Below are 23,687 nucleotides of genomic sequence, written 5' to 3' on the forward strand. Positions count from 1 at the left end.
ATGAGCCAAAGTGTGATATAAAGGTCACATGACTTTAACAACCGATAAAAACCCTCACCTCAAATTCCTCATTACACTCTGTGTTCCACATGGCTAAATACCGAAATGTGGGTATTGCTGAGATAGTTACCCTAAAGCACTGGCATCCCTTCATTTCAGGATCTCGGTATTTGCCATCCCCTTTTATCTGACGGGTTTGATCTGGCATTAGAACCCTATAGTTTTCTCTCGTCAGCTTTATGGTCGTGCTGCCAGAGCAGTGGGGGGGGGGGGGGGGGGGTAATCACCTCGTCTAGTCAAATATCACTGACTATCGCCAGTCGGAGACCTAGTCTAGTGATATATCACTGACCTAGTCTAGTAATATATCACTGACCTAATCTAGTAATATATCACTGACCTAGTCTAGTAATATATCACTGACCTAGTTTAGTCATATATCACTGATCTAGTCTAGTAATATATCACTGACCTAGTCTAGTAATATATCACTGACCTAGTCTAGTAATATATCACTGACCTAGTCTAGTAATATATCACTGACCTAGTTTAGTCATATATCACTGATCTAGTCTAGTAATATATCACTGACCTAGTCTAGTAATATATCTCTGACCTAGTCTAGTAATATATCACTGACCTAGTTTAGTCATATATCATTGATCTAGTATAGTAATATATCACTGACCTAGTCTAGTAATATATCTCTGACCTAGTCTAGTCATATATCACTGACCTAGTTTAGTCATATATCATTGATCTAGTATAGTAATATATCACTGACCTAGTCTAGTAATATATCACTGACCTAGTCTAGTAATATATCACTGACCTAGTCTAGTAATATATCACTGACCTAGTCTAGTAATATATCTCCTTGGCTACCAGAGTTTCTTTCAGACATTTTACCCTGGGAAAATAAAAGGGGGTGGGGGCGGGGGCAAAGTAAAAATTCTCTATATGAAGACCAACATTTTGAACTTAGCCTGGACCATTGTATTAACTTATAGTTATATAGTCGCAACATTCGGCACTTAGATCTAGAACTGCCAATCACAAATCCAACGTTTGATGCCCGGACTTTCCCCTCCCATTGAGCTTATTCCAGATAGTAGAAAGAGATGTTCAATATTTATTTACTTTACTACAGCTGGCTCTGAATTTAGTGTTTTGTTAAAGAGATTTTATAAGAGCTTTACATTTATAAAAAATGTTGTTTTATTTCTAGATCTATTAGCCTATTTTTTTTTATCTACAAGTCTTAAAATGTTTTACTTTTACTTTATCGAAAATATAAGCGTTTTAACCGACTCAAAGACATGCATTTCCTAAAAACATAAATAAAAAGTTACGCAGTTTTAAAAATGTAAACTAGATCTAGAATAGATCTAGATCTAGACAATTCAATAATCTTGTGATAGTACAGTAGCATTAGTAGTGTAGGATGTTGATTAAGCAATGATGGGAACTTGATTTTCTTTTTGGATTTGTCTATTTCTTCTTCTTCTAAATATTATGTATTGTAAAGTCAACTGCATGATAATTCAGCGTTAAAAAACGGTATTAAATATTATCCCAAATTATTTATTATTTTGTTAACATTATTTCTTAATTATAATAATTAATAATCTAAAATTCGAAACTATTAGGCCTATTTTAATTTCACAACTGCTGCAACTGCTTTACAAACGTGAATTTTAAAATTTGGCGATTGTTTTCAAAATGATTTCGGACTAAAATAATTTGTTTGAGGATTAGATTTAGATCTAGAATCTAGGTAGATTAGATAATAGATAGAGATTCGGGTAAAATCACGATATAGCGTCGGAAATTATTGGGTAATGTTCGTTGAGTTTCGGTAACATTCGTTACTGTAAACCATAGTTTATTTGACCGGTGAAAGAAAAATAAAGTCAAGTGCATTAAATTAATGTTTTAACTTAATTTAATGTTTAACTGACAAAAAATTAGCAACAATTAGTAAATCTACCGAGATTTTAGGTCTAACCTTTTAAAATGCACCTAGATCTATTTAATTTAACTATAAAACTATAGGCTGGTCAGTAGGCCTGGTTGTAAATCTGATTTTATCAAATTTTATCAAATGGGTGGATTTCAAATTCATAAGTTGGATTTACTGTTCAGAGAAAATGTATCATCTCAACAACGAAGTCAAAGAAAAAATCTTTAAAATTAAAAAGGTAGGCCAAATTTAATAATATTAATAACGAAGTGACTACTCTGAAGAAGATTTTTCTCCCCAACGTCTCCACTTAGTCGGTAAAAGATAGCTCTGCGCATGCGCAGTGACCTAGTGTTAGGGATAGGGTTGGTGTTAGGGTTCTGTGGTTGTAAACACACGCATGCGCAGTACCATCAAAAACATCGCCGCGATGGCAAGTGGTAGTTTCTCTCCATTGCGCATGCGCATCTTATTCCGGCTAGCATCGGCCAATTAATAATTAGGCTACCTAGGCCTACAAGTTCTAGATCTATAGGCCTAAAATAAATAATTAAATAAGCCCCCTAATAATAATATTAATAATTAGGCCGATGCTAGCCGGAAAATGATACGCATGCGCAATGCAGAGAAACTACAACTTGCCTTCGCTGTGATGTTTTCGATGGTACTGCGCATGCGTGTGTTTACAACCGCAAAGCCCTAACCATAACCCTAGCCATAGGTCACTGCGTATGCGCAGAACTAGAATCTATCTTTTGCCGACTAGGTGGAGACGTTGGGGCAAAAAATCTTTTTCCAAGTAGTCACTTAGTAATAATTAGCCTAATAAGTAATAGTAGTAAGTCAGTAGGCCAAAGTAAGTTAGTCTGATCGCTAAATTTTAGATTATTCTACTCAAACAATTTTTCTTATCTAGATCTAGATATCTAGACCTTAAAAATTAAATGTTAAGGCTAAATGATTGATAGCCCACTATTAGTAAAATTATTAGTATTAGATCTAGTAGCCCTAAGTAATAACTCGCCCTAATTAAATTTGTTTATTAGATTCTAGCTGTAGGCTACATATTAAATTAAATTAAATTATTAGTCATAGATCTAGATTCAATAGAATAAATTATCTAGATTTACTATGTTTCAACAGCAGACAAGTGGTAGATCTAGAATTCTAATAGGCCAGTGAGTAGGGTGATAGTTAAAAGTAAAAGTAGTTAATAACTACTAGTCTAGATTTAGATCTGCTTACTCTCACTAGCTAGTATTATTATATTAGTATTACTATTAGCCTTCTATTAATCTTATTACTTCCTTTTTTAATGTGCCTACATTGGGGGTTTCATACAACTTTTTCCTAGTGCAAAATTCATTGCAGACTAACTGTCGCACATTCACTCCAACTCAGCAACCTAGGTCTATACTATAGTTCTTCAAAATGGGTGGTTTGAAGAAAGAGACCATGTCTTTTGCAGTTGTGTAAAATGTGATTTTTTTTTTTAAATTGATTTTTTACTAGGCTAATCACTAACATTAATAATCTGTTATTATTTCCTAATAATGTAATATGCAAATCGACCACATTTATAAGCAAGATATGCTAAAGTTCAATTCAAACAACTCATACATAAGGAAAAGTTAGGTCAAGAGTTTTTATTAAAATTTATTAATTATTCAGGTAACTTAATTTTAAGTTGACTGAATTCTATTAAAACTTTTATTCAACCACATAGTACTTCATAAAGGAAATTTTAAGGGTGGGGAGTGGGGTATAATAGTAAGTTTTTTAAAAAATAAGTTTACATATTGCATACACTAAACCACAGGTACAAGTTTTAAAGTAAAGATATCATTCATTGTGCTAAGAAGATGAAAATATTGTTTTCTACCAGTCATACTTATAGAAAATTGTTGTTGTTGGTAATAAAACTATTGATTGCATGTCTTCCTTATATTACCTCTATACAAACTTACTGTCTTCTTTAATTATGTTTCATTAAGTCCTTTAGTTGTGGCCAAGGTAAATCCTGCAGCTTGTTGGTTTCTATAAGATCAACTTGTATAACTGGCATTTAGAAACTGAGAGACTGAGGTCTACAAATATTTTTGTCATTTACCAGGAAGACTGTATACATATTTTAGTGTTTACCTTACTGTAGTTTATTCACATAGTTAACTTTAAAAGAACTGTAAAATCTGCATGGTATATGGTAAACTCTATGATAGGTTTAGTGAACCTTGGAACATCCTGTGGCATCTCATAACATTTTATGTTTTATATTTTCTCACGCCATGTCATGATAAGACAGTTTACGGCCTGGTTATAATGTAAACTGACTTATCTTATTCCTTGAAAAGATAAAAATTTCTTATATATAGTAATGTTGAATGCAATTTTTTACAGTGGAAGTTTGAAAAGAGTTTCTTATTAATTTGAGATGTTGCAGCACAGTTTGGCATCTGATTTTACTGATTAACCTGTTAGTTTATTGTAGCTAAAAGGTTAAGTGTAGCTTGTATTTTACAGGTTAAGTTTAGTTTTAACAGTAAAAAATCTTTATGTTGATAACTTCATGCTGTTGAGCTGTAATTTAATTTAGTTTGCACTGGATAATCCAAGTGGTGATATAAACTTTTTTTTTTCAATTGACTGTTGTAGAATTCCTTAGAAGTTGTTTATTTTTATGCAGAAATATTTTCTCTATTAAATTGCTGGTGTAATAATGTAGTTTAAAGCTATTTTTAGGTTAACTTATCCAAAAAGTTTTAAACTTATTTTTTCTCATAAACATCAACCCAAGCTTTCCTTGCTAATCTGGCAATATAGTCTCAGGTAGATTAGATAGGGCACGCCAGGCGGTATCTAGTCCACTTCCACTTAAAGACGTGACGCTAGTTTATCTTGGTTACCTACTACCCCTGGCAACCAAACTCTGGAGATTTGTTATAATCCAAAGCACTTGCTGGTGTGAGAAAAAACCTGTCCATGTGTGTTTACAACAGGTAGTTTTTCCATTCTGTTCTGCTCCGTCTCTTCATTGAGCTTTCACCTCAGTCTTAACATTGTTGTGACTACTTGTAATTCAACTTTATACTTTAAACTACTGTCTTGGGTTATTTTTATCTTTGTATGCTTTTTTTGTCTTACTAAATATAGAACAAAATAAATGATTTCTGTAGAGAACTTTGCCAACTTTTATCCAACACATGATAAAATGAGTACGTTTCTCGCGCTAACACCTTTTACTTGTCTAAACTTCTTGATTATGTTTCAACTAGTTTTTGGCTTCCTTTTTTTCTCAATAATACCATGAAGTTCTGAATGCATAGAGATAAATCCACTTAATTTCCTGCATACCAATATGAGGAGAGAATGTAATTGTGTTTATGTTTTAAGGTATGATTCTGATTCTGTTATATTGTGTAGAAAAATCCACCCTCTGGGTAAAATGTGTCTGGTCACATCACAAACATCTTGTTGGCTGCAGTGACTTATGCCAGATGGTGTATTTCCCCTCACGTTTTAAAACCAGCCTTAATCTGACTTAAGTCAGCCCAGCCTTAATCTGACTTAAGTCAGCCACTCAGACGATGTGAGGGGATCTGTGTCCATTAGCGTGTATTAATGTTGGCTGGTCGCCTGGCTTCCTTTTTACTGCACTCTCAACAACACTTTGTCTAATGTACCGTCAGGTATTCAGTACTTTACTGCACTCTCAACAACACTTTGTCTAATGTACCGTCAAGTATTGAGTACATTACTGCACTCTCAACAACACTCTGTCTAATGTACCATCAAGTATTGAGTACTTTACTGCACTCTCAACAAGACTAATATACCGTCACGTATTCAGTACTTTACTGCACTCTCAACAACACTAATGTACCGTCAGGTATTCAGTACTTTACAACACTGTCTAATGTACCGTCACGTATTCAGTACTTTACTGCACTCTCAACAATACTGTGACTAATGTACTGTCAAATATTCAGTACTTTAATGTACTCTCAACAACACTGTCTAATGTACTGTCAAATATTCAGTACTTTGCTGCACTTTCAATTACGATCGCCCAGTGCACTGTCAGGTACCCAGTACTCTATTACACAGGACTGTCAAGTAACCTACACACGGTGAAGCAAACTGCTACTGCACTGCCAGGTACCTTGTGCTATGAGTCACCCAGTACTCTACTGCATTCTCAAGCACTCAGTACTGCACTATCAAGCTCCAAGTATTTCACTATCAAGCCCCAGCACTCTACTGTACTATCAAGCCCCAGCACTCTACTGTACTGTTTATCCCCCTCCCCCTTGGTTTGCCCAGGCTCCCACTGCCTACATTGCCCTACACCCAGTACAACACCATGTCAGCTATGTTGTTTTCTTCACGTTAAGTGCCTTGAGCCTACTCTTGAATCTTGTATATTTTCTTACACCGCGCAATAAGCTCACGTTTTTTTTAGTTCTTACCTCCCTTATCTAGCATCCGAAAAGTTGGCCACAGGATGGGAAGGGGTGGGGTAAGCTCTGACACAAGCTATATTTTTAAGGCCATCAAATCAATTCGTTAAATTAGCTACATTTTTTTTTATATCACTGGATTTCAGCGGTTCTAACATTAGCTTCTTTGACTCTTAGTTGGTTTTTTTTTGTCACGTGAGATTTTTTAACCCCCATTCCCCCAACCCCTTCATGTTCATTTTTTAACATGGTATGTTACAATTTTTTATGCCATGCAAATTTTTTTTAAAACTATCAGCTTCTGGTTTTTCCTGGGTAGCTGGGTGTGGCTGTGGGGTGGGGGTTTGATGCAAGGCACGTACAGGGGGAAAGCACAATTCAGCAGGACCGTGACAGGCTGAGCACTACGCTCTAGATTACACACACGTTTTAGCTGATGTAGCGCCAGCTTTATACAGCTATTTGCTTTAACGGTTTTTTTTTTCTATTAGAAGCTGAGAGGTTTTAAAAAGCCATACTCACACACACACACATTCTAAATAACAAGACCTTGACATTTGTGTGACCCAGTTCCTACGGGTGCGTAGAGTGATCCAAGTTTTATGACCGAGAGAGCTGTATTTAGTGACCTTTTATCACCGACCCCGGGTCAACGACCTCTGGCTGGTTAGTTTTACGGCTGAGGTTGAAAGCGTTTTGTTAAGGGGAGAAATGGCTCTGGGGTGAGTTCCACCCACCAAGGAAATCTGTTCATCTAAAATGTCCAGGCTCAATACGGCTGACCCCCACCTGACGACCTGTCTTCCACTCACGTCTGCTAATGTGTCTCTTGCCCGCGGCTCTATTCAGTTCCAGAGCTGCCAGACAAATGTTCGCATTTTTATTCCATTTTGTTTCCTGGGCTAGACACCGTGGCAATGTTATGCTTAGTCTCACTCGTCTTTTACTTTAGTCTCACTCGTCTTTTACTTTAGTCTCACTCGTCTTTTACTTTAGTCTCACTCGTCTTTTACTTTAGTCTCACTCGTCTTTTACTTTAGTCTCACTCGTCTTTTACTTTAGTCTCACTCGTCTTTTACTTTAGTCTCACTCGTCTTTTACTTTAGTCTCACTCGTCTTTTACTTTAGTCTCACTCGTCTTTTACTTTAGTCTCACTCGTCTTTTACTTTAGTCTCACTCGTCTTTTACTTTAGTCTCACTCGTCTTTTACTTTAGTCTCACTCGTCTTTTACTTTAGTCTCACTCGTCTTGAACAGACGTGAACATGGTTGGGGTGGGCCCCTATTCCCTGATGTAACGACGTGAACAAGGTTGGGGTGGGGCCCTATTCCCTGGTGTAACGGCGTGAACATGGTTGGGGTGGGGCCCTTTTCCCTGGTATAACGGCGTGGGGTGGGCCCCTATTCCCTTGTATAACGACGTGAACAGGGTTAGGGCGGGGCCCAATTCCCTGGTATAACGACGTGGGTGGGGTGGGGCCCTATTCCCTGGTGTAACGACGTGAACATGGTTGGGGTGGGGCCCTCTTCCCTTGTATAAAGACGTGGGTGGGGCCCTATTCCCTGGTATAACGACGTGAACAGGGTTGGGGTGGGCCCCTATTCCCTGGTATAACGACGTGGGTGGGGCCCTATTCCCTGGTATAACGACGTGAACGGGGGTGGGGTGGGTCCCTTTTCCTTGGTATAACGACGTGGGTGGGGTGGGGCCCTATTCCCTGGTGTAACGACTTGAACAGGGGTGGGGTGGGGCCCTATTCCCTGGTGTAACGACGTGGGTGGGGTGGGGCCCTATTCCCTGGTTTAACGACGTGAACATGGTTGGGGTGGGGCCCTTTTCCCTGGTGTAACGGCGTGAACATGGTTGGGGTGGGGCCCTTTTCCCTGGTATAACGACGTGGGTGGGGCCCTATTCCCTGGTATAACGACGTGAACAGGGTTAGGGCGGGGCCCTATTCCCTGGTATAACGACGTGGGTGGGGTGGGGTGGGGCCCTATTCCCTGGTGTAACGACGTGAACACGGTGGGGTGGGGCCCTATTCCCTGGTGTAACGACGTGGGTGGGGTGGGGCCCTATTCCCTGGTGTAACGACGTGGGTGGGGTGGGGCCCTATTCCCTGGTGTAACGACGTGAACAGGGTGGGGTGGGGCCCTATTCCCTGGTGTAACGACGTGGGTGGGGTGGGGCCCTATTCCCTGGTGTAACGACGTGAACGAAGCTAAAACCCTAGCTTGATCAGCACCGGATGAAGACGAAGCCATAATGGCGGAATTAAGTGGCTAAACAACACTCGTCTCCACCAGATCGGAAAATAACTTTTTAGGATTTTTTTTCCCCATGTCTGACCTAGTTTTAAAATCTTGTAACCCTTTTATTTTATGTTTTAACAAGGTTTTCTTTTTAATCACGTGATAGACTTTTTTTTCAAAAATTTTTTTTCCAAAGTTCTATTGATGGCATGACATGATAAATCAGTCTCATTATGCTAATGGTTACATTCCTGAGTTGTTGCCATTCAACGCCACATGTCAGAACCCACTATGTTTTAGACTTTAGTTTAATTAAACTTATTAGTATACGGTGGGTTTGTACCAGTGTCGTGTATATCGTTCCCTAGTCAAATGGGAAGATATTGCTCACTGGAAATCCAAGCACAAAGCCTGGGTTTAAACTTGAGAAGAGCCTGATGTTGCACATGCATCAGGTCCCCTCCCCTCTCTCCAACGGTAAATGTTGATACATGTCGCCAGTAGATGCCCATGTAATTTGTAGACAAACCTTCAGACCTGCATGAGCTAACTGTAAATGTTGATACATGTCGCCAGTAGATGACCATGTAATTTGTAGACAAACCTTCAGACCTGCGTGACCCAGCTGTAAATGTTGATACATATTGCCAGTAGATGCCCATGTAATTTGTAGACAAACCTTCAGACTTGCATGACCCAGGTCCAGCTGTTAGACCGGCCACTTAGTTTATCACCGTCCACACGAGGTGTCGGTCTCAACGCCACGGCCTCCCCCGCGCTATTGATTGATGAGCTGGAGAAATAAAACACTTACCCAGGCCTAGAGAAGGGGGTGGGGTGGGGGGGGGGAATGATTCTCCTGTCGGATTAAGTGGGGCCGTGATTTTGTTGTGGCTGTCCTCTCTATTGATCTACTGACCTACATACCATGAGGTTTAGTCCGAGTTGTTTCTTGTGAGAGTTTGGCTTTCATAGGTCAACTACCCCTAGTCTCATCACCCTATGACCTCTTCTTCCCCACCCCACACCAACCTCTCATTAAACAATAAGATAAACGGGCTTTGTTAGTCTTTAGATATAGCTTGAATAATAAGGCATAAAAATATTTGCTGTCATCAAGCCTAGCGGTTTTTCCTCAAGTTCAGCTGGTGTCATCAACTCTAGATGGTGTCATCAAGTCTAGATGGTGTCATCAAGTCTAGATGGTGTCATCAAGTCTAGATGGTGTCATCAACTCTAGATGGTGTCATCAACTCTAGAAGGTGTCATTAAGTCTAGCTGTCTTGAGGCAGCCTGACTCCTACGTAAACGTCTGCACGATTATCTATTTTAAGATTGCACATAGTGGCTGTTTTGTTTACCTATGTTCCCCCCCCCCTACAAGTTGTTGAAGCAACATGTTTCCCTTCTATCATTGACCGTGTCCTATGGAGCGAGTTGCATTATGTAAGAGTGCCTGTGAATATCTTGACTCCGCCGAATGTCGTTCTATTGAATTTGAAGCCACCTAACCGGGCCGAGCCCATGTTGTAGAGTGGGGGGGGGGGGGGGTAGAGATAACCAGTGGGGCGACCCAGGCATTGACGAGCTGTCACCTGCACCACACCAGGTACACGGAGCTAATCCCAACTTGGTGTTGTGTGTACTGGTCACAACGTTCATTACACAATCAGTGGATGTAGAGTGTTCTTGTGGTTATTCACTTTCTCTTCTGGTACAGTGTGTGTGATCTGGTTTATTCTACGGAGGATTCGTGTTATTGTTTTTTTCACTTCAGTGATCACCAGCAACAGTTTTAAATGTCAGAACACAATGTGTATTCGATTAGTGTTTAGAGTCAGATCAAGCAAATGCAACCAATTATTTAAACAACGTGTTTTATTTAGTCAGAAGTAGTTTTTATATGATACAAGTGTGAACTGGAGTTATGATGTGTATATATTCTTCTACCTAATGTTTTTGATTGTAGTCCCACGCCCTGTTCCTACCATCCTGCCCTAAAAGTTTCTGTGTGTGAGCGCTAATACTGTCTTTACTGTGCTATTTTTATTCTTCCGCTTGTTTTACGCCCAGCATGGACTATTTACATGACAACATCCATCCATGATTTCCTGTACTTTAACATTTTTCTCTATTTCTATTCAAATCTTTCCAATAATATTCTATCTTTTTCAATTACTCTACGTCAGTTGTATTTGGATTCACCTTTGACCCTTATGATATGCTTTCCTATGGCAGTCTTCTTTCTTATGGCAGTCTTAATATACTGATGTATTCTGTGTGTACAACATCACTTTAAGAGTAAAGCGATAGCTGTGCCTTACAATTAAAAAATACGATAAATAGCATCACGTGGACACACAACAGTCGAAGAAAAAAACAAAGTGTAACAGTTGTTGGAATCTGATTTGAATCCCATCATTACTTATTTATTTCCGTGTATTTGGTAACCCCGACATAAACCCCGGTATATAGTCTGTCTATCACTGTCTATCTATCACTACCACTTACCATCAGGCTACCAGCTACCTCTCTATCACTTGAAACTGTCTTGACACCAGACCCTGGCACATCGTTGTTACCTGCCGTAGGTAGTCCAAGATCTGCTCCACTCGTGTACGGCTGTGTCAGGGGTTAAGTGATGGACTCAGGTGAGAGAAACCTTACCCGTGTATCAGCTGCTCACCTGGCTACTCACCTGGCGTCTGGAACTACCTAGAGAATGGCGGAACAATTCTCTCGAAGATTGTGTGACTAACGTTAGTATGTCTGTAGTAGCGTCTCTCCCAACACGCCATGTGAGACACATTGAAAGGTCTTATTTTGGGAACTTAAAGGAATAGCCTATCTGGCTAATATACAATGCAAGGTCTTATTTTTGGGAACCTAAAGAAATAGCCTATCTGGCTAATATACAGTGCAAGGTCTTTTTTTGGGAACTCAAAAGAACTAGCCTATCTGGCCAATCTAAGACAGTAGATAATTACCACGTGACGGATTAGGGGTGTCGTGTTTATAGACGTCACTGCTACACAAACGCTGCAGCCATTGTCCTCGCCCATTGCTTGTCTAAATATAGAAGTTCAAGGTCGTTCAAACCTAAATATAACGCGGTTACCTCTCTTAGCACCAGGTATAAATGTGTGAGATAATTTCAGGTGTGGCAGTATATGTTATCATATCAAACAAATACATTGGTCTACTTCTTCTTTGGTCTTAATGTGTCTATATTGGAGAAATCATACAAGACTAACATGACAAACTGCAAGTAGGTCTACGCCTCCAGACTTCTTAATCTCCGTGTACAATTGTATTCTGGTTGGGGTGTTTAGATGCCATAGTCTAGATTTCGTTTGTTGGTAGGAGAAACTACAACTGGCATGACATTAACTAAAGGATGGCAAGAGCAACACGTATCTTTACTTAACAGCAGTTTGAATGATATATTTTAGCTGATTCAGCTCTTAAGTTGTATAACCCCTCCTCCCCCCTCCTCCCCCCTCCCTCCACACACACAACATGTGCTGCTGGTTGGTCTACCTAAGTGCAATATAAAAGTTAGTTCCCTTGTCGCATTAAGACCAATGTTTAGCCCAATGACGGCCATCTGTGTAGACCTCTCCTAAGTAGTCTCCAACCAACTTAATGAGAGTCTACAGTTTACTTATGCAGGACTAAACCCTGAGCCAAGCATGTCTTAGCTCCACACGTGTCTTACGACCACTCGAGACACCTCATGTTTTTTCCAGGTCACAAGCGGAACACTGTTTGTGTAGGTGTCTACAATTTAACCTCGAAAAAAAAACCGTTGGGCCCTAAAGGTCAGAGCGTGTTCCGACTGTGTTTGTCTAGACCCCAGTACCGACCGTACCCGACCTGTCGTACAGGTACCGTCTCTCTGGTCCCAGCACGGCTAATTGTTGTGCCGTCACGCTGTTGTGTTTTTAATTCGGTGGATCGATCTAGTGCCGTGTTGACAAGAGGCGGGGTGGGGGTGTCCACACGCCGGCATCTCCAGAACCCCGGGCCTAGATTGTAGTGGGCCCGACACACGCATGTCGGGACTTAACCACTGGAGTTTGTGCAGTTTTCGTGTTGACTTTCCTGGATTTGTATCTGACGTCATGTTACCGTAAACATGTGTTCTTCTCTAAAGTCTGTGTGTAGACATCAGTTGAGGTTTCAAACTTCACGGTGGGTGGCTTGAGAAATGTGCTGTGTCATTCGTTTCGCTGTGTGGACATACCTGCATATTCCACCCAGTTTGTGACACCTACCTTATCAGTTGTCGAGTGTGTCTTTCTAGTTTTACCCTTGTAATGTGTTAGCACGTATTTTCATGTGAAGTTTGTTAAATACATTTTGTATTGATCAGCGCCTGGTAGGTGACTCACTGGCGTGTTACACACTTTGATGTTGTGCATGTGATTTTACATTTGACCATGCATGTAACTTTGATTCGTTAAGACACATTCTTCTCTGTGTTGTTTAACTTATGTTTCTAGAAAACCTGTGTTAACTGTAGCGCTTTTCCAAAGCAAACACAACATATGCTTTAGTACACCTTAGTGCAGGTGTGTGTTGTGTTACTACAGTTAAACCCAAATATTTGCCATAATTTGTGCAGGTCCTGGTGTGTTGTGTTAGTACAGTTAAACCCAAATATTTGCCATAATTTGTGCAGGTCCTGGTGTGTTGTGTTACTACAGCTAAACCCAAATATTTGCCATAACTTGTGCAGGTCCTGATGTGTTGTGTTACTACAGTTAAACGCAAATATTTGCCATAACTTGTGCGGTTGGTTAGACCAAAGACGAACCAGGAAGTCCCGTTCACCTTTGAGTTTCCAGCATGAAATGAGTGCGAAAGGTCTCAGGTCCACCCACCGTGTTGTTGCTAGACTTTCCGCTTCTGGTAGAGAGGACCTTTCAGTCAGGGACCACACAGCTCGTGGTGTACGTTTTTCTTGACCCTTCCCCTTCTCACCCCTTTTTCTACCCCCCCCCCCCCCTCCCCCAGTCCTTGTGCCCCTAAACTTTACTAATTAAGGTCTCCCGTTAAAACCCCGCCTCTGACCTTTACCCTCTCCCCACCCACCCAATCATCATTGTTATCCCGTGCTATAACACATGTCATTATCCGATTACTTTTCTATCAATGTTTGGTCACGTTTTCCTCCTAATTTTTTTTACTTGTTCACCTTTCCCCCTGTCATATTTACCTAACGACTTCCCCCTTACATCTGGTCACCAATCAATCATTACCTCCCAGTTCAATCGTCTCACCTTGGTCTCACCACGCCCTACCTTCTCGCTGGTTTCTTCACCATTTCCTTTCGCCACTTGTATAGTAATTTCCTCAATCTTTTTCCCCTTTAACCACTAAAATACTTTGTATTGTAATCTCCTCCATTTTTTTTTCTTTAGCCATTAAAATATTTTGAAACGTGAATTCTTTAAAAAAAATATCGTCTCTACATCTAACTTACAGACCTCTCCCCCTCCCCCTAACTTGTACATCAAAGCCAGTCTGATGTAGGGTGGTGTGTAAATTTAATGAGGCAGAAAAGTACGGCTTCAGATGGTGATGTACTGTATTGGCCTTAGATCAAAGCACAATTTTTTGTTGTAGTTCAAATAGTCATCTAGAGCAGATACTGAACTGGTATGATTGGTGGGAGGTTTTGATTTTAACACTAGTTTAAAAATACTGAACACTGACCTAAGTACAACAACACGTGTATGTTGGCGTAGCTGCAGCAATAAAAGTACAACAGGACTTGTATGTAGGAGCTAGCTGCAGCAATAAAAGTACAACAGGACTTGTATGTAGGAGCTAGCTGCAGCAATAAAAGTACAAGACTTGTATGTTGGAACCAGCTGCAGCAATAAAAGTACAACAGGACGTAAACGTTGGTGCTAGCTGCACAATAATTTGTTTTGAACACTCCATCAACTTGACAGCTAAACTTTGACACATTCACTAAACAGCTGTCTCTTAACTGAAACCAACACTTATTGTTTGTAGCATGCCGCATGACAGACTGTCAAGCTTGACAGACTGGCATTACCGTGTACCATGTACGCTAGTGACGTTATCTCCTCTACCTTTATCCTGTGAGAAAATTAGTCCTTCTATTCTGGTGTTTGTTGGGAGATCTATTTTTAGCCCTTACAAGTTGTGCTTTATTTTTTCTATCTCCCCAAGTCAGGTAGTTCACTCGGCTTTTGGTGGATCGTTGTTTTTTTTTTTGACGTGTGAGTCTGTGTTGTACCATCCGTCAATTCTTTCTTTACCGTGTGCTGTACCGTGGGAGATTGAACCCGTACACCTGTAAAGTGTGCTGTATTTTCACCTTTCATTGGCTAGTTGAGCGTGGCGACCATCCGTTTGTACTCCACCGACCCAGGCTTGCCCTATGTGCCGTCATTAAACTCGTACACCACAGTGACATTCGGTGTTCGGTCCAGTTACATGAACAAAGTGTGGATAATGAACAAACCGTATCTCACTCTTCTGGATGAGTGGATGATGCAATGCAGGAATGGATTAGTACGTGGTGGGATGTGACGTGCATCCTGGGAGTTATGGGCCTTTCAACCTACCTCATTCTAAGGATCTCACAGGTAAAACTCACTTACTCATTCCTTTGAGCAGCCCAGCTAGTGCTGTCCCTTGTTAAAACTTGATCAAAACTTTGTATTTTACTTTGGATACCGTATACCACACCTCATACCTCTACCGAGGTCGACAATCTTAAACCTATAGGGAGATTATAATATAGACACATATGTTTGTATATGTAAATCTATGTTTATATAAGTAAACACATGCAAGTATATCTGTCTATCTATCTATCTATCTATCTATCTATCTATCTATCTATCTATCTATCTATCTATCTATCTATCTATCTATCTATCTATCTATCTATCTATCTATCTATCTATCTACCTATCTATCTATCTATCTATCTATCTATCTATCTATCTATCTATCTATCTATCTATCTATCTATCTATCTATCTATCTATCTATCCATCCATCTATCTATCTATCTATCTATCTATCTATCTATCTATCTATCTATCTATCTATATCTATCTATCTATCTATCTATCTATCTATCTATCTATCTATATATATCTATATATCTATCTATCATATCTATCCATCCATCCATCTATCAGCATGACTAAGTTGCCATAGATGATGTTACATCCCTGATTAGCTACTGAGTCATAACGTAATCTTAACACATTTATTAGACCTGGTGTCAAACTTGTAACTCTACAGAGTGTTTATTTCTTTTTGACGAGCACTAGATTTTCTTGCAGTGCAGCTGTAGCATACGGTAGGTCAAGGTAGGGAGGGGAGGGGTACAGCACTAGATGTTCTAGCAACATAAGCTGTAGCGTACTGTGGGTCAAGGTGTTGAGAGGGGAGGGGTAGGGAACGGTAGATATGAACGTGAAATGGTGTCGAGGTAAGCTGAACGTGCACCTACTAACTCTTGCCCCGGTACCCCCAACATTCTCGTGTTCCACTGTATCGGCGTTAGGTGCTGGTACACAAAGTCTATTACACACAGTCTTAAATACATCTCAACAATGGTAAGATGATACTGCTGAACACAAGGAAATAGAAAAACTGTACCGTACATCAAAGGAAAAAAGTTATTTCAAAATGATAGGCAGTACTTGGGCCTTGTGTTCTGATGCTTGGTGAAGTTGATAAAGTATGATGATGTATGGCCAGGATGATAAAGTATGACGAGTTTTTCGATGTACGGCTAAGATGATCAAGTATAAGGCAGGCTGGAAGGGCGAGACAAAACAGACCAACAGGAAATGAAACAATCAGGAACAAGGGATAGATCTCCACGGACGGGGAGCGTTTTTTGACGGTTGATTAGCAAAAACTTGGCGGCTGTGGGATTGGAGAAGGTAAATAAACATTTTTGTTGCCCCCTCAGACAAAGAGCGAGGATGAGTCACGTGATGAATAAAAATAGCAGCACGAGCTTTGCTTTTTATTGGAGCTTGGTGTGGAAATAGATACGCCTTGCCTTGAAACGTTTGCAGGATGGGAGGATTTATGCCACGGATTTCGTTCTCTTTATCTACATCTAGATGTGGCGTCCTGGTCCATGTTAGCGCATGTTAACCCACATGTGGCGGGCCATCACATCTTTATCTACATCTAGATGTGGCGTCCTGGTCCATGTTAGCGCATGTTAACCCACATGTGGCGGGCCATCACATCTTTATCTACATCTAGATGTGGCATCCTGGTCCATGTTAGCGCATGTTAAACCACATGTGGCGGGCCATCACATCTTTATCTACATCTAGATGTGGCATCCTGGTCCATGTTAGCGCATGTTAACCCACATGTGGCGAGCCATCACATCTTTATCTACATCTCGATGTGGCATCCTGGTCCATGTTAGCGCATGTTAACCCACATGTGGCGAGCCATCACATCTTTATCTACATCTCGATGTGGCATCCTGGTCCATGTTAGCGCATGTTAACCCACATGTGGCGAGCCATCACATCTTTATCTACATCTAGATGTGGCATCCTGGTCCATGTTAGCGCATGTTAACCCACATGTGGCGAGCCATCACATCTTCTTCTACATCAACATTCGGCGGGCCATAGCTTTGTATCTTTAACTAGGTCCACATTTGGTGGGCCATAGCATTGTATCTTTAACTAGGTCCACATTTAGCGGGCCATAGCATTGTATCTTTAACTAGGTCCACATTTGGTGGGCCATAGCATTGTATCTTTAACTAGGTCCACATTTGGTGGGCCATAGCATTGTATCTTTAACTAAGTCCACATTTGGCGGGCCATAGCATTGTATCTTTAACTAAGTCCACATTTGGTGGGCCATAGAATTACATCTAGATCCTATGTGGCGGTCCATAGAATTACATCTAGATCCCATGTGGCGGTCCATAGAATTACATCTAGTTCCTATGTGGCGGTCCATAGAATTACATCTAGATCCTATGTGGCGGTCCATCGCATATTAACTAGCCCCACATGTGGCGACTTGGTCCATATCATTGTTGTAGCTGTGCCGCACATGTTATAAAATAAGCAGGAAATTGTGTGAATTAAAAAAGGTGCAGGTTGATTATCTCCCTTTTACTCCCCACATTTCCCTTCTGAGGCTCAGCTCTGGTAGCATCGTTCACAATCTCAGTAGCTTCCCTTTAACCCACACAATTAGCAGTAGTTTCTACCTTCATGTACACATCTTCACAATCTCAGTAGCTTCCCTTTACCCACACAATTAGCAGTAGTTTCTACCTTCATGTACACATCTTCACAATCTCAGTAGCTTCCCTTTACCCACACAATTAGCAGTAGTTTCTACCTTCATGTACACATCTTCACAATCTCAGTAGCTTCCCTTTACCCACACAATTAGCAGTAGTTTCTACCTTCATGTACACATCTTCACAATCTCAGTAGCTTCCCTTTACCCACACAATTAGCAGTAGTTTCTACCTTCATGTACACATCTTCACAATCTCAGTAGCTTCCCTTTAACCCACACAATTAGCAGTAGTTTCTACCTTCATGTACACATCTTCACAATCTCAGTAGCTTCCCTTTACCCACACAATTAGCAGTAGTTTCTACCTTCATGTACACATCTTCACAATCTCAGTAGCTTCCCTTTAACCCACATAATTAGCAGTAGTTTCTACCTTCATGTACACATCTTCACCATCTCAGTAGCTTCCCTTTACCCACACAATTAGTAGTAGTTTCTACCTTCATGTACACATTTTCACAATCTCAGTAGCTTCCCTTTACCCACATAACAACCGTTAGTTCCTACATGTATGTACACATTTTCACAATCTCAGTAGCTTCCCTTTACCCACATAACAAACATGTGTTCCTACATGTATGTACACATCTTGCTTGACGTGTAAGTACACGACATATTACCCATTAGCTAGCTTGGTTAGCTCTAAATGAATTATTTCCCTTGACGGCGCTAGCCACACATTACCACCGTACCCAGGAAATTGGATTAGGACGGCGGTGCCACATGGTTAGGTTTAGGGTCAATGTGAGGTCCGGGGTGTGATCCAGTGCAAGTGTTCATATCTACTGAGGTTTAATGACCTGTTTAAAATGGTATTTCTATGCTTTCTGGTAATGCTGTTTCTTAGTCGCTTTTAGGAATATAATTAGGGTTTCGATATCAAAGGTTAGTGTGGCGATACCAGTTTATAGGGTTATGGTGACTATTGGTGCAGATTCTAGTTTATAGGGTTAGGTGACGATACTAGTTTAACGTTAGTGTGACGATACCAGTTTATAGGGGGTGGCGATACCAATTTATTGGGTTAGGGAGCGATACCAGTTTTAGGGGGTGGCGATACCGGTTTATAGGGTTATGGTGACTATTGGTGACGATTCCAGTTTATAGGGTTAGGTGACGATACCAGTTTAAGGTTAGTGTGACGATACCAGTTTATGATTAGGGCGTTGATACTAGTTTAAAATACATTCTATACGTCGCTATCGAAGTAGTCCTTTTTTAACGTGACAATGTTTTTGGACGTGAAATACACAACTGACATAGTTGATAATAAATACAGCGTTAGATGACATAGTTATACAGAGTTATATGACATTAAGTCACACAGAAGTACATGACGAATTAAGTCATACAGCGTGTTAGCTAGTGTAACCGTGATAAAGTGAAGAACACCACTTATAGGGACGAACCACCTCTTAAATGGACGGACCACCACCTTTTATATGGACGGACCACCTGACCAGATCAATAAACAATCAACGCAGCAGCATCAAACTCTGGCTTAAGTTTTTCATCAATCACATCCACTCTGGCATCTGTTCCTCCTCATGTCAAACATGTACACATCTAGAGAGGGCCATGTCAAACATGTACAAATCTAGAGAGGAGGGCATGTCAAACATGTACACATCTAGAGAGGGCACAGTGAAACATGTACACATCTAGAGAGGGTCATGTCAAACATGTACACATCTAGAGAGGAGGGCATGTGAAACATGTACACATCTAGAGAGGGGCACAGTGAAACATGTACACATCTAGAGCGGGCCATGTCAAACATGTACACATCTAGAGAGGAGGGCATGTGAAACATGTACACATCTAGAGAGGGGCACAGTGAAACATGTACACATCTAGAGCGGACCCTTTGAAACATGTACACATCTAGAGAGGATCTTGTCAAACATGTACACATCTTGAGAGGGCCATGTCAAACATGTACACATCTTGAGAGGGTCCTGTGAAACATGTACAAATCTAGAGAGGAGGGCATGTGAAACATGTACACATCTAGAGAGGGGCACAGTGAAACATGTACACATCTAGAGAGGGTCTTGTCAAACATGTACACATCTAGAGAGGGTCTTGTCAAACATGTACACATCTTGAGAGGGCCATGTCAAACATGTACACATCTAGAGAGGGCCATGTCAAATATGTACACATCTAGAGAGGAGGGCATGTGAAACATGTACACATCTAGAGAGGGCCATGTCAAACATGTACACATCTAGAGAGGAGGGCATGTGAAACATGTACACATCTAGAGAGGGCACAGTGAAACATGTACACATCTAGAGAGGGTCTTGTCAATCATGTACACATCTAGAGAGGGCACAGTGAAACATGTACACATCTAGAGAGGGCACAGGGAAACATGTACACACATAGAGAGGGTCCTATCAAACATGTACACATCTAGAGAGGGGCACAGGGAAACATGTACACATCTAGAGAGGGTCTTGTCAAACATGTACACATCTAGAGAGGGCACAGTGAAACATGTACACATCTAGAGAGGGCACAGTGAAACATGTACACATCTAGAGAGGGTCTTGTCAAACATGTACACATCTAGAGAGGGCACAGTGAAACATGTACACATCTAGAGAGGAGGGCATGTCAAATATGTACACATCTAGAGAAGAGGGCATGTGAAACATGTACACATCTAGAGGGGGGGGCACAGTGAAACATGTACACACAGAAAGGGTCCTGTCAAACATGTACACAATCAAGCTCTTGTACCCATCATCGTTAGAAGTGGGACACACCTTCAAGCTTTATTTAAATGTGGTGTGTACTACACGTTTCTCGTGGTCGTGTTTGTTATGATGTCAACCAAATCTTTGACCGAGTGTTCGACTGGTATGACAACTCGGATAGTTTGATGTGCCGACAACAACCTTCCCCCACATCAATCATGCAGAACCTCGAATTTAAACACTCCACTCCACCCTTCACCTCCAGTTCTCCTGGCCACGCCCCCCCCCCCGTCGTAATAACCCCCCTCTGTGACACGCTATACTTTAAACATAAACATAGCGCTTCAGTGGCTTATATAGGAGATATTTCATACGTTTTTTCAGCGGTCGTGTAAACACATACACCCACATACGTTCTGTGAAGCTTATGTGTAGAATATATCACCAGCCGTATACCCACATACATTCTGTGGAGCTTATGTGTAGAAAATACTACCACTCATACACAAACATACATTTTGTATGCTTATATACAGAATATATCACCAGCCGTATACCCACATACATTCTTTACTGTAAATATATCCAAAATAACTCCAGCTAGACTAACCGGCGGTTATAATGTGTGACTTCGCACTTTATATCTACATTTAATTTATAAATTACTTTATATCTACATTTAATTTATAAATTACTTTATATCTACATTTAATTTATAAATTACTTTAGTTTATAAATTCAAGTTTCATAAATATAATCGAAATAAATAGCTGCAGCAGTTCATGTGAAACGAATGGAAGCCGTTGAGTTGACAAACCAACACACTATCGACATACAGCCATAGAATCTAGACATGCAACACGTCAAGCAGATTGAAGTATGTCGTAATCGCTGCATCTGGACATGCGACTTGTCTCCCCCCCCCCCACCTCCCCACCCGTGCTTAAGCTGTCCCACTTTTATCTGATCTTTCCTAGCAGACGTCATCGTATGCTCCATCCCTATACACTACACTCTTAATTTAGAACAAATCTAGTTGTATGTCCTACTTAATGTAGAACAAACCTACTTAAAGTCACAAACATACGGCTGCATGTGCAGTTCAATAATTAATTATTGACTGAATCTAAAATGTTTAGGCTGAACGTGTTGTACAGCTTACAACTTTTTAGGGTTTAACATCGTAGATTTGTGCTGGTATCAGTTTAGTTGTCTACTACATGTGTTAGCACGGCGCGTTTACTTCATAATGTTTACTACTCGGAACTTAATAGTTGGCTAGTAGCAAATTTACTACTCGGAACTTAGTAGTTGGCTAGTAGCATATTCACTTCTCGGAACTTAGTAATTGGCTAGTAGCACATTCACTACTCGGAACTTAGTACTTGGCTAGTAGCACATTCACTACTCGGAACCAAGTAATTTCACCATTTTTTTTCCCTTTTCACTCCCAAGACACCTGGGACAAATGAAGTAGCGTTCATATGTTCCAATGACCCAGTAGTTTGCATATGCCCTACCCTGAGTCCAGTAGTTACAAACACCTCAGATCTATGGTTGTTGTGATCGCCTGTTTGAGGAAATAGAAATATATCTAGTGAATAGAGAAATGTCTAGACAGCACTATATAATCATAATAGATGTCCTTTGAACCGCAATCGTTAAGTGCTGTCACTAATCTAACTCTCTTTTTGAAGACCGATACCACTACTGCTTATATGATAACAGCTGTTTAAAACTGTCCAATAGTCTCTCCCTTACACGGACAGGCTGTAATCTATCGATATCTAACACATCTACTGACAAGATTTTAATTAAACAAAATGGAGTCTAGAACTAGTTAGATTGGAAATTTGTTGATACCCCGCCAATTTTGCTACCAGCGTAATGCCAAGTCGTCGAAGATTCTTTTCGTTTGGTGGATTCGATCAGGCAAGATAATTGATACATTCGAATACTTTTATAACAGATGTTATACTTCTATAACACGTGACCTTATTACACGACTAAATGCACTTATGTTAACCATATCTTCACTACACGCCCGTATGTTAAAACACCTATTTTCATTACAGCTGCTTAACTATGGTAATCGCCAGTGGCTAATTTAACTAATTAGATGACTAATGAATTTTAGTCCGCTGTTTTGTTTTCGTACAAACACGCGATTGATTACGCGGTAACTTAATTAACTACTTATCAAAGAGCGCACTGTTTTGATTATCATTAACTTTAAAAAGCATCTGATGGGTCCGGTGTGTTGATGTGATCTGCTAAATCGCGTGATTTTTACTTTATTAAAACGAAAGTGAAAGTAGATAAGCCTTTGTTTTATTTACTTTCTGATAGTCGAGATTCCACGAGAAATATTCCCTACAACGCTGACAGTAATTTGATTCACGTTTGTCGGTGGATCACTTCATCTACCAGTATAGAATAGATAACGGCATTTCCTAGTTCGTTCTAAATAAAATAACTTAGTTTTATCCCCGCTGTTCCTTCTCATTCCCGATAAACAGTGATTATTTACACCGCGAATTTTTACACCATCATTTATGTGATTCACTGGGAAATACCATTTCGTTAAATGATAAAATCTTGCGCCAATTTATGTCTCCAGGTCCGCTAACTCTTGCAGGTGTAAGCGCTTTAATCAACAGGAACTCGACTTATCTCCCCTTAAACTTCTCTTTGCCTCTTTTTATTTTTTTATCCAAGTTCTCGTTTAATTTACCTATTTCAAAGACCACGTTTTATTTCATGTGCACATATTTAATTCAGAAGTAATTTTCATGAGTCAGGGGAAGGGTGGATGGTGATGACGGGGGTGTAGTGGCGTGTCTGAACGATGGGTTTAAGGAGTGGGAAGCCATCTTTAGGTAGCGTCATCCCATCTGTGTTTGTTGGCCTGGGGATTATCCTTAACCAGAGCGGCTGTTAGTTGACGCTACTTGT

At 40.4% G+C, this 23,687-nt stretch overlaps 1 protein-coding gene across 6 annotated transcripts in view; it reads left to right on the forward strand.

The window, feature by feature from the left end:
* LOC131955133 (uncharacterized) overlaps nucleotides 1-23,687 on the forward strand; it is a 61,572-nt gene that overhangs the window by 4,047 nt on the left and 33,838 nt on the right. The window contains exons 1-2 of one of the 6 annotated variants that reach the window (XM_059319115.1): nucleotides 12,686-12,802; nucleotides 15,040-15,296. The exons of 4 other annotated variants lie outside the window; for them this stretch is intronic. In XM_059319115.1, the coding sequence (XP_059175098.1) occupies nucleotides 15,207-15,296 (90 nt within the window). In that variant the 5' untranslated portion in view covers nucleotides 12,686-12,802; nucleotides 15,040-15,206. Of the gene's footprint in view, nucleotides 1-2,145; nucleotides 2,202-12,685; nucleotides 12,803-15,039; nucleotides 15,297-23,687 lie in introns of those variants that run through there. One more of the 6 variants, XM_059319116.1, reaches the window with a different exon arrangement.

Source organism: Physella acuta, unplaced genomic scaffold (genome assembly GCF_028476545.2).
Source record: "Physella acuta isolate Inbredline_101_S28 unplaced genomic scaffold, ASM2847654v3 ptg001057l, whole genome shotgun sequence".
NCBI lineage: Eukaryota > Metazoa > Mollusca > Gastropoda > Physidae > Physella > Physella acuta.